Source organism: Schistocerca serialis, chromosome 11, assembly GCF_023864345.2.
Source record: "Schistocerca serialis cubense isolate TAMUIC-IGC-003099 chromosome 11, iqSchSeri2.2, whole genome shotgun sequence".
In the NCBI taxonomy this organism is placed as follows: domain Eukaryota; kingdom Metazoa; phylum Arthropoda; class Insecta; order Orthoptera; family Acrididae; genus Schistocerca; species Schistocerca serialis.
Window position 1 is genome coordinate 136,728,151 of NC_064648.1, and position 12,815 is coordinate 136,740,965.

Below are 12,815 nucleotides of genomic sequence, written 5' to 3' on the forward strand. Positions count from 1 at the left end.
ACCGCAAGAATAAACAAATCTCAGCAGGATTCCACGCACTTTCAAGTCTAATCTGAAGAATTTTCATGACTCACTCCTTGTACACTGACGTGACTCCTTGTATAAAAATTAAGCAAGTTCATGTGTTGTACTGTTAACTAATTAGCGGTTTGACATCTGGGTACTATTCGTGGGAATTTTATCTGTTCTTAAGGTTTCAGACTTAGTTTGATATAGAGACTCGTTCCATCACCGTACAGACTTGCTCCTCAGCCTAGGCGTGTGCAACAAACCAGAAATGCATAACCGACTTCCATAACTTGAACGTAGTGAAGGATTCGCCTTGACTGAGCGATTTCAGTGTTTTTATCCATGAAAAGGCATTACTACAAAATTGTAAGTTTTCAGGAGCGAACGAAAACATTCTGCCAGTGAGTATGTTGAATGTAACAGGACGGGCTCTCCGCTGTTTAAAGAACAGGACGAAATGGATAGTTTGCCATTATTGCAGTTATTAAGATTTGCAATCCATAATGAGTCCAAAATCTTGGAGTAACGTCCTTTTCTTGAATAAGTAACTCATATCCATAGTCAAGTTACGTTTTAGTAGTGTTTTAAATTGTTTCAGGTTTTTACCCATTCATTTTCTCAGTTGTATAACTCTAATCAAAGTTTATAAAATGGATTCATCGATCATTATCATCAATCAAGCAAATGTTGAATGTCTATGTTTTTTCCTGTTAACAGCTAATTGTCCAGTGCAAATATTATGAAAATTAAAAACGACAGACCCTCCTGGAAATAAAGCTTCGAATGTATCATTGTGCAATCCTTCTACGTGCTTGGAAGCCACAACACGTGACCGTAAAGTACTATGTTCAAAATGCACAAAGAAACATGGTTCAAACGGATAGTACATTCAAGACAGTTCACTATTGCTATTTTTATAACATTATGTTGATAATTTCCTACATTAGGTCTCTCTTTTTTTCTGTTCTTTGTATTTTCACTATGTTCCAACTCAATACTTGAATTCGTTTTACATTTCACAACACATGTTCAGAAATAGCAACTATTAAGCTACGAAAGGCGAACCGTAAGATATAGTACATTAAGTACTCGGTAGATGCCATGCGAATATGCTCACCATTGAAAGGGCGCTACTCCAGGAGTAAGCCCTTTTGTAAATGACGTCACTCTGACTGAGTCGCAAAGCCCATTTCACGTAAAAATATGTACCTATGTCTATATGATATGTTGCCTTTCGTAACTCATTTTATCAAAATTTGGAGTAAGGCCCCTTCGAGAATGACCTTTACTCTTTTATAGTAAACAAGACAAATCGTGACGTGTCGCAGTTGTCAACAATACATGCCTCTCCTCTTGGCCCATGCCGTAGCCTAGCAACGGTTTGAGTGGAGTGGAAAGGCGAGCAAGACGACTGTTCCTGTCCCCATTCCCAGATAATCCTTAAAAAACAGAGAAACGCGGCAACAGCACGGAGCAGCGGCAGCAGTAAGACATCTGGTGAGACACCAACCAGCGTCTGGTTTCTGCCAAAGCACGCGCACCGATGCTGATGCATAACATTAATTGTCGATTCTTGTATGTTTAATAAACGTGGAGATCTGCGACACAGAACTTGTGATTAGAGTAATATACTTTTGCAAACTAGTCGAGATGATTGTTGATTCTAAACTGTGTAAGGCAGTTTGTGTAGCAGAAACAGTAATTGTATGTATCTTTCAATTACATGAAGATCGGGAGTCTGCAAATTATAAACGCTCCTACAAAGCTGCCTCGCCAAGTGGTTTCTTCATTCGCTCATTTGGATAACGCTCGACAAGGTATGTACATATGTACATCGTCGCTGTTTCTTGAAACACACGTCCTCCATGGATCAATCGTAAGAGATAATTTATTTTTACAAACATTTCTGCAGCATTATAGATGACTTTCAGGCAGTAAGTACTGTTTTGGTTCAATTCTAGTGTCCTGTTCCACGCGTCAGCTTTCAAAAGTGACGTCGTGTGTGACGTCATGGGTTTACAATGCGAAAGATGGAACTGTCCTGTCATTAAGTGTTATCTGTTGTCGTCTTTGTAACGACGCAAACCATGCTGTTTATGGTAAATATGTCACGATTTTCGCGAATGTGGTTAGCCAGTAACCTAATGGCAGAGCTTAATTGTCTGCTAGTGAATCGAGCGAGCAGCAATCGCATTTGTAACATTGGTTCTCGTAAAGTATTTGGCTATGTTTTTCTCAATAAGGCATGATTTCGGGACGCGAGGTTCCGCAGCAATCTAAGAGGACAACTTAAAATTGTGCGAATGGAACTATTAGCAATCAACCATATGTATAATCTTGATTATCACGAATATTTTGCTGTATTTTTCTGAAAATGGAACGAGTTATGAGGCGAGGTTATGGAGGAACGTAAGACGACAGCTATATAGTTCAATTATAGTCCTCCAATCAACGGTTCGTAAATTTTGCTGACATTTCATTAAGTGTGTATTGTTGCTACTTTTAATATTGTTTTTTGTTTTCGTCTCTGTACTTGAGCTATTTAGGTCAAGTTTATTTTTCGATTCCAAGATTTCTTATTTGCCGCAGTAGTACAGAAGGCAACACCAACAATAGTAATCCTGTAATAAGGAACTGCACGAGCCTACTGCAGAAAATAATGAACCTAGGACTCGATATCCAGAATTGAAATGTGTAGCTCAATTCTAGTCACCAATTCCAACATTTGTCACTTTTCCGTTGATTTTTCGTTGCCTTTGTATTACTTTTTGTTTTAGGAATTGTGTGTGGATTTTTCTTTATTTCCTGCTTATCTCGTCCTTAAGTTTCCTATTTTTTATTACCGAATTTGGCAATTTATAGACTGCTTAGAACCTAAGACAATGGGGCATTATTTTTCTGCTTCGCAGAACTTCTTTATGCATTGGTTATCTGTTCATTTGACATCACACCTCATAGGCTGTGAGTTTTGTTGACGGATGAGAAATATTCCAGTATTGATCAGTAGCCTGAAATTTTCCCTGTCCTATCTGGTGTCTTCTGTGACATTTCGTTTCCTCAAATCATTTCTTGTCTCTTCCCGCCATCTCGTGGTGTTTTCTAGTTTGGAAATGAAATTAAAAATGGTATTCTTTAGCCTGTTGTCACTCATTCTGTAAATATGAGTGTAAAACTTTAATCTCTCTTCCTTATTGTGTCTGTGATTTTTTTCTGTGGTTCTGCACAGCCCTTCATTTCTCCTCTTCGTGAGGTTGTTAGTTTTGTTCTTTTGAGGCCCTGAAGCTTTTCTGCTTTTGCAGCTCTTCTTGTCCACCTCTTGTTCTCAGTGTTAGGCACTCAAATCCCCACAGTGCATTCGGTTTAAGTACTGTAAAGTAGTGTTTAATTTTTGCCTGGAATGATAGTGATGTTTTATTATATCGGTTTTGGGTGCGTTTCTTTCCTAATTCCATTTTCTTCGATCTATCTTTATTTGTAGTTTTATCTAACCCATTTCATTGTATCCTTCTCCCAGGTACTTAAACTTATCAACTTTTTTTATGTGTGTTCGTAAATATTTTCTCTATTGTGTATACGTTCAATATATTGCATTTCAGCCTTTGATACTTTTAGTCCGGTTTTAGCTACAATTTTGTACAGTTTTTCTATCATTACCTTTGCATCTATTTTCTCATTAGAAATCATTGCAGTTTCGTCAGCAGAAACAACATATGCCACGTCAGATCTTGGTCTTCTTGTTCTACATGGATTCCTTCGATGTTTTTCTCTTGTAGTTCTTGACCTCTCTCTCATGACCTTGTCTGAGATCACACTGTAGGCAATCGGCGAGAGCCCATAGCCCTGCCGGACTCCTGTTGTAATTGTGAAGCATTCAGAAACTTCACCTAGGAATTTAACTTTAGAAGTTGTGTCTGTAAGTGCCTGTTTGAATGGTTCTGTCAACACCTGCTTGTTCCAGTGTCTGTCTACAGAATCGTTGGCTTTTTTTAAATCAGCGGATGTAACGACTGTGTTCAGGTTCTGCATTTTTGTGGTCGTGGGGACTGTTTTCAAGTTAAGAATTTGGCCCGTGCAAAAACTACTTTCCCTCAATCCCGCTTGGTACTCGCCAGTTGTGTCCTCTGCTTGGTCTTCTGTCTTACTCAGCAGAGGCCTCAGTATGGAGCTGGGTAAGTGTGTGTGCCCGTCCTGTATCCCTTCTTACGTGGCGGATGGATTGTGGCTTGCTTCCAGCCGTCCGGTATTCCTCCTCCCTCCCAGCAGTATCTCGTGACCTCGTAAAAGGTTTCAGCTGCCCACTCCCTCCTAGTTTTCACATATCAGCCAATATCCCGTCTTCTTCTGGCACCCTGTTGTTTTCTGGCTGCCTAGCGTATTGTTCAAATGGTTCAAATGGCTCTGAGCACTATGGGACTTAACTTCTAAGGTCATCAGTCCCCTAGAACTTAGAACTACTTAAGCCTAACTAACCTAAGGGCATCACACACATCCACGCCCGAGGCAGGATTCGAACCTGCGACCGTAGCGGTGGCGCGGTTGCAGACTGAAGCACCGAGAACCGCTCGGCCACCTCGGCCGGCCGTATTGTTCAGTCTAATGCGGTATAGTGGCTCTGAAGGTGGGTTTTCCTTTCGAGGCTGTCTGGAAATTAGTGGTTGTGTTGGTTCCTCGCAGTTTACAAGATTTTGAAGTATTTTGCTTATAATACAGAGTTGTGTTTGTTGTTGATAATCAGTTTGGCTGTTGAATATCTGAAGTGAAGGCCCACCTGCTTGTTCGCTGTTATTACTTCTTTGAAAGCATTTTAAAATTCCCTTGTATTTTTCTGACTGAAGTCTGTATCGATACGTCTCCTGCACGCTACTATTTATCTCATTTCGCGGTTGTTGCGTTAGATTTTAGTTTGTACCCGCCAAGAACTCCCACTTTTTCGCGATATCCCCTTAGATTCAGTCCCTGTTATTAAGTATTACCGCTATTCCACAATATTACGAGTTTACTGCCAGTGATATTCTAGTGGATTTTATTAAGGCGGCATATGGTTCTTTCACTTGCTCGCGTAAACTGTGATAATTTATTTGATGCATGTATGCTTTTTTTCTGTTGTTACCTGCTTTCTTGTTATCTCAATTCGTTTGCGATGTAACTGGTGGCTATGTAATTAATTGCATGAGCTACAATGCAATTTTATAGTATTTGTGTGCATTATCTTTTTTTCTGTGGTACATTCGTTTTTTAGGAATAGGCCTCGTTGCCTTCAGATGTCACCTCTAAGTAGCGTCTGTGACTCAGACATGACGTCGGTCAAAGCCAGAGAGAAGAAAGAGCTGTGGAGTGAGCAGTGCGTGCTGCGCCTGTTGTCAACATTGAGCTGGAACCGTGACACGATCTCGGGACGACGCTGTTTGCTTAAGGTGAGTTCACGTTGGCCGTCAAGTACATCACGTCACGTCAAAACATTCCACAATGCACTACAAACGGCGGAATTAACACAAGTTGTCAACAGACTGTCATGTCACGTCATGGCTAGTCTAGGTTTCTCGGGAAGAAAGTTTTGATGGCATCATCGTCTGCTAACATTGTAAATTAACCTATTTTTACCGCACTCACTCGTTTTATAACAGCGGATACTGTGATTTTGTATCTTCGTAATCTTTATTGTTATTATTATGCTTTGTTTTTGTGGCAAATTCCAAATGATGCATGTCGACTTCATTGTTTTTTCTTTCGGATGTTCTTACACGAGCAATGTCAGACATCTGAAAACGAAAAATTATTTAGTTTTTACCATAACAGAGCAGACTCCCACTTTCTCGTAGCACAGACAGGTCGACGATCTGAAATGTTTCACTGCTCAGCACTTCATCAAACAAAACTGATGTAGAACACAGGTTATGAACATTGTTTTGGCCATTAATAACCCTTGTCGTTGTTAGTTCCTCAATTGCGATACTGTGCTCTGAGATGGAACTGACGTGACATGACGTGGCGGGCAGTGTGAATACGGGCTGACGTCACCGTGTCGTGACGTGATGCCCGCCCATTCTGCTTATCACAGCTGAGACAACAATTTATTACAGGTACCAAATGCAAACGCTTTGGTGTCTAGAAAACTCCTATCTCAAATACACAGCAAATACGAAGGGAATCTATCTGTACTAACTACACAGGACGCTTTATGGGCAACCAACCCCTGACTGCTCACTCTGAGGTCAAAGCAGAGCGTGAAATCGGACACTAGAATTTATTCATTATTTTTTTCTGTTTATGTATCATTAAATAAGGTGTCTTTGACGTCTTTGTGCCAATGCAGTTTGCATCCTCAATATCAGTACACTACTGTCACATTATCTTGGCTTCTCATCTCCCTACAACTGAATTAGTAGAGACTGAACGAGTTCGACCTGCTGATAAGTGCATTCATTTCGTTGTCAGCTCTGACACTCAAGCCATTACTTGACTACCTATATGACTGATTTCAAACAAGGTTTTCACAGAGTAACGTTTTGGATCTCCGAACCCCCTCTCTCTGTGTGAGTGTGTGTGTGTGTGTGTGTGTGTGTGTGAGTGTGTGTGTGTGTGTGTTTTAGATACGTTGTGGAGGTCATGTTCATGTCACTGCTGCTATACTAAAACTGATGTAAATCATAATGTGATTTACAGGATCCTGACTGAGGAGCAGAAGCAGATGCTGGCTGGGAGGCTGATCATTGCTGCGTCTCAGGGTCAGACCGGCCAAGTGCGGGCACTCCTGGATGCGGGGTCGCCAGTCAACGCGACAGACGCCAGTGGCGACACTGCCCTGCATGAAGCAGTGATGAATGGCCACGAAGAAACTGTCAAGTGCCTGATTGATGCCGGAGCAGATGTCAACGTCAGGGACTCGGATGGGATGACGCCTCTGCACTGGGCTGCATGTAGAGGTGGCGAGCAGCACATTGTATGGATGCTACTGGCGGCATCAGCGTGTGTAGATGTCCAGCACGATGCGGGGGAGACTCCACTCCATGTGGCTGCCAGATGGGGGTGTGCATATGCAGCAAAGGCACTGCTGCTGGCCGGTGCGAGGAGCGACATAAGGGGTAACAGTGGGCAGAAGCAGACACGGTACAACTATTTAGCACTCAACAAATCTTGTGATTAAAGACTTTTATCTAAATTCTCCTTGTATTGCATAAAAATTTGCTATTCTCTTTTTTAAAGTTTGAACACAATACATCTTAAGGACCACACATCAAAGAAATTTTAAGAGGGGGTTGGCGCAAGTTTTAATCTGTATTACTATACAAGGACAAGTCATTGTTTATCACATGATACTCTAATGAATGGTCAGACAGATACTGGACATACATAACATGTAAAGAGGAATAGTTTTTATTAAAAGTCTCTAAAAGCTCTTGTCTGATATACTTCACATTTGCACCTGATACTCTCATCAGCATTTAGTTGGATATATACTATGTACTTCATTCACAATTATAACATATAAATGTTTCTCTAACATTTACAGGGGAAAGGAGGTTACCAAGCATCTCGAAATGTTCTCAATTGATATAGTTCAAAGTTTTACACAATACTTCCATGAACTATTGAATGGACATAGGCTATATACTTTTAATGTATATAACATACAAATATACTTTCAATCTATAAAGGGGAAATGTTGTTGCCAAAAATCTTCAATGTATTACATCAAATATTTACATGATACTCTAACAAACAACCAATTTTAACATATATGATACATAAATATATTTACCAAATACCTGGAAAAGTTCCTGAGTGAATTACTTGAAATTTATGCACAATGCTCTAATGAACATTAAAAGGGGATACTTTGTTACCAAAACCCTCGAAAAGTGCTTGAGCGATTTATTTCGAATTTCTATACTAACCCCTAACAAACATTTTGTCAGGTTTAGGTTACATATTTTTCTAAATGGCAACATGTAGGTTTTCTGTTAAAACCGACTGTGTGAAAGAAAATCGTGTGCTGTACTGTGAAAATGTGTTGTTTCGGTATCCTTCCCACAGTTTGAACTACAATAGGGGGGCGTGTAACCCATTAGACAAATTGTTTCTCCCTTATATATTCTTTCTCTTTATGTATAATTTCAAAGACAAATTGTGTACACAGTATTGTACAGTTTTGTTTTCTTCTTCGCCATCGTTTTTACAGAAACAAGAAACTCGTATTTATGGCTTATCGGCTAATTATTAGGAAAACACTACAGAATCCTTAACTTTGTAATTCTAACCACTCACAAATTAAAACCATGGCAAAGACTGTCATTGCAGCTACTGTCTTCACAGATCCAGCATGTGAACAGGTGTCTCTAACACACTGTATACCAATGGTCTCAACTAGCGTACATGTTCATTTTAAGTGGCTTCAGTTCCCAATCGAGGTTTTGTTCTCAATAACAATAAACAAGGCTTGAGCTCAGAGAGAGGGGTAAGAGGACAGAGAAGTGGGAATAGACAGGGCAGGGGGTGGAGGAGGACTTGGAGAGGAGGTCATGCACAGAGGGGGGGGGGGGGGAGTGGCAGATGGACAAAGAGAGAGGGAGTAGGAGATGGACAGAGAGAAGAGGGGAAGGAATTTAGGTTATACATCGAATTCCTACTCATATTTAGCAATTAAGAAGTAATGCCATGTCTTCTGGTCAGCTAAGGGAAAAAATAACTTACTTAAAAAATGGTTCAAATGGCTCTGAGCACTATGGGACGTAACTTCTGAGGTCATCAGTCCCCTAGAACGTAAAACTACTTAAACCTAACTAACACATCCATGCCCGAGGCAGGATTCGAACCTGCGACCGTAGCGGTCGCGCGGTTCCAGACTGTAGCGCCTAGAACCGCTCGGCCACTCCGGCTGACTAACTCGCTTCACTCACCTGATATGGATTCATCAGCCAATAAACAAACTGCATTCAGATGCATAGTCCACAGTGTATTTCTTTTTTTTTTTAAAGAATATCCACTCGATTCGTAGTGTAATCTGAAAACTGTGCTCTGACTTTGCTTCACCTCAATACTCTCTTCAGATCCTACTTGTAAATCGTTTAATTACGCAAGCTGAATATCGGCATTGAGTAAACAAGTGGAGGGTTTATTCACCAGTTCCGTAGACTCCCGACGAGTTCACGGAGAAACTACTAATGTATTTCGCAGGAAACGGTTACTGTACACATCTGACCAGTCGGTTCTGCCACAGCGATGTGTTTGAGAATCAGCAGCTGGGAATGCGTCTGCACTAAGGCTCTCCGACTGCGTTCGTTTATGTTTGCAATCCTGAGTTCGAATTCTTTATTTATATTTGGGAGTTGGTATGGAGAAAGGCATATATGTATTCTCTTTCCTCGTGGTTTCTCGGCATTAGTGTCTGTATCAGCCAGCTTGCATTGTTATGTGTTTTCGTACAACATACGCGAAGTTTGTATGGTGGCAGTACTCACACATCTGCAGTTAGGAGGCAGGTGATGTGCGTTGGCTACTGGAGGGAGGAGACAGGGTGCTGTGTAAAGGTATAATCGCAGGACAGCAATGCCTAAGAAGCCAGCATTCAGATATGCAGTACAGGAATCACACGGACAGTGACACTGAGGTGCTGTGTGTCGTTTACTAGTAAGGCCTCTGCAAATTCTTAATGTCATCACGTCGCTGGAAGAGTCGAATCCCGTTCTGAAGTTTGGCAGATTTTGTACAGGCTTGTCAAATGGAGGTTAACAATCTGCACTTGATACACAGAAAGAATCTGGATTAATTCTGTGTAGAGATAAATGGAAGGCCACTTCGCTTGTTTACAAAAATGGTCGCAGCTCATATGTCGTCCGACTTTTCGCTACAGGCAAAATAGGTATAGCCACTGCTATTTTTAGAATTTATAATGCACCTGATAAGACTGCCGCTTCTCTGTTTGAGTAAATACTATGCTTGCAGTCGTGTTGTGACATGACTTCCCAGTGCACCACACTGAATGCGACTCCAAAAACGCCGAGTCTGGGGATGCGAAATGCAGTAAATTAGCAAACACTTCTATGGATAAAGTTTTTCTGTTGCTTCTTTCTTCTGTATAATTTTAGTGAACTACAGTGTTAATCAGATGTACGATAGGTAGGGTATAGTGTAACACGGCGTACTCCACTGTCTCTCTTTCCAAGCATTAAACCCGACTGGCGGGCTCTGTTGGTGAAGCAGATGTGGCATGTTAATTTCAAGAGGTTGCCAGATGCCCTTCCTTCCGCCCCCCCCCCCCCCCCCCGGGGGAGGAATTAGCGTAGCACAACCATCTGCGTCTAGTGTAATCCGTGGAATAGTGCCAACGTGTTGAGATGTCTGCGAACCGTGTAACTGAGGCGGAACGTGGGGACCAGCCCGGTATTCACCTAGCAGGATGTGGAAAACCGCCTAAAACCACATCCAGGCCAGTCAGCACACCTGTCCTCGTTGTTAATCCGCCGGTCGGATTCGATCCGAGGCTGGCGGGCCTACCCGAGCCTAGGAAGCAGAGCGTCAGCGCTCTCGGCTGCCCTGGCGGGTTGAATATGGCGTACTCCACTGCAGAGTGAAGATTCATTCTGACAACTTCCTCCACACTGTAGCTAAGCCATGTCTGTGCAATATCGTTTCTCCTAGGAGAGCTAGTCATGCAAGTTTCACAGCAGAGCTGTTGAGTTTGGAAGGTAGGAGATGAGGCACTGGTGGAAGTAAAGCTGTGAGGACAGATCACGCGTCATGCTTGGGTAGCTCAGTCAATAGAGACCCAGCCTGAGGAAGGCAGAGCACCCACGTTCAACTCTCGGCCCAGCACACAGTTTTAATCTGCCACGCAAGTTTCATACCACTGTTTGACTTGCACTTGCGTTTGCGTGCTGTTTTCCACACAAACTACTTTTATTGTTGAAGATTTCTAGTGTGAGCTGTGGAGTGGTCAGACAATAATGTAACACTACTGTATAAGGGAAACACGCTCAATAGAAAACAGTCGGAACACTAAAAAGTCCAACCAGAGACATAGCAAAGATTATAAATTCATTAGATGCATCCTGTTAGGAGGGAACAGTCTGAAGAACCGCAAGCTTTCGTATTTTTTTTTTTATTATTAAAGAGGAACAGCACAATAAATTTTCCTGCAAGTCTACAAAAACAAAAATGTATAGAGCTGAGTAATTAAAAATTAAAAATTTGTGAAGAAGTTTATCAGTCTCGTGGCCTGTGTTCAAATCAGCTGTAGTTACATAATGGGTGTGTCATAGGTTTTTTACGCTTTAGATGTCGTAACGAAATACCTCAAAATATTTTTTCCTTCGGTCATGTTATGCCTGCTTTGAATGTTTGCTTGGTTTTTATGTCCCTAATGGTGGTGTTAGGAACAGGCCACTGAAACAGTCCACAAGTCGTAGACCCGCAGTCTCCGTACCTGACTGGGTGTCGTGCTCCTCTCGGTGTCGCCGTGTAACACTGACGCTGCAGTGGTGCTGCTGCTCAGCACCCGTGAACCGTGACACAGCTTCTCTCCTGTGAACTTCAATCCACTGTACTGAACATGCCAAAAGAGACTTTTCTCGTTCCGTTGGAATAGCACTCTCACAGAAGTTCATCTCAATGTATTTCCTACAACGTACAACTCTAACTTCTCTTAATGAATCGGCTACACGTTATATTCCAGCTGGACGCTCTCATGCGTCAGTCTCACACGAGACCCAAAACAATAGTGTAACAGAAACAGAACATGAGTGCCACGACAGTTCCTCCAGCATCACGGAGCTCACGCGCACTCCACGGCTCTTCCTCACAGCCTCACACGGCAAACGACTCCGCCCAGCAGGTAGAGGAGCCGTCCGCGGCCCGCATCGCTGGCAGCACAGTATCGCCACGACCACGATCTGCACAAAGCGTCAGATAAGCCCCCGAAAGTGGAACGCTGCCTGCTTACCAACTACCTTAACCCACGAACGTCTTTCAATGGACAATGACTATCGAGGATGAGCAACATCTCATTCTATGGATGACGTTTCACGCCTTGTGCTCCATCGACAGTGCGGTAAGTTTTGTCAAATAGCCTTATTGAGAGGTTTTATGTGCATTTCACATTTCAGTTACTGTACTTTACTGGCATTATCTTCCTTACGCGTACCTTAATGAAATCTGAGCTTTGCATATGTCACTGCAGGCGTCAGGAACTATTTGAGGCACAGAAGCTGGCATAAATTTCTCCAGTTGCAGTGTGTAAATTCTATCTGTTCTTCAGGTTATGTCGCTCATCAGAAATTAGTGTTCCACTTTCAAATTTTCTCATTAGTTGTAACGAGAAGCTAAAGTGTCAAGTGACGTAGTTGCAAGACTTTGGATTAGTGCGAAGGAAGAAGGGAGCTGCAGTTTAGTGACAAGTGCTGCACACTTGCATAAAAATTGAGACATCCAATAATACATTTTTATTTTCCTATTACATTTAGTTTGCTTGACGTAGAACAACACACCCAGCATGCGGAATAATCCTACGTGAATACCAGAGTTTTATACCAGAGCTGTAACAATTGAGTCAAATCTGTGTGGGAGTCAGTGAAAGTGTATATATATATGCTTCTTTTATAGTGTTCTCTTCTATTGCCTAGAGTGTATACAAACGTTCACGGATACAAGCAAACAGTTGGGAACTGTCAGCAGATGCTTTTACGTTCGTATTTGCTTTCTTACGATCCGGTGTAAGTGGCGCATCAGAAGACCCAATTCGCAGAGTATAAATGTGTAAATGACGACGAGGAGCGATGTTGTAACTGATGACTTAACACTTTTTTAGGTAC

General features: G+C 41.9%; 2 protein-coding genes across 2 annotated transcripts in view; one reads left to right on the forward strand and one right to left on the reverse strand.

Annotated features, from left to right (window-relative positions):
* Positions 1 to 7,153, forward strand: part of LOC126426539 (cortactin-binding protein 2-like) — a 66,278-nt gene extending 59,125 nt beyond the window's left edge. Inside the window, exon 4 of the mRNA XM_050088442.1 lies at positions 6,673 to 7,153. Coding sequence (XP_049944399.1) covers positions 6,673 to 7,153 — 481 coding nt within the window. The remainder of the gene's footprint in view (positions 1 to 6,672) is intronic.
* Positions 1 to 12,815, reverse strand: part of LOC126426537 (ankyrin-3-like) — a 305,624-nt gene that overhangs the window by 250,247 nt on the left and 42,562 nt on the right. The gene's annotated exons all lie outside the window — the stretch shown is intronic.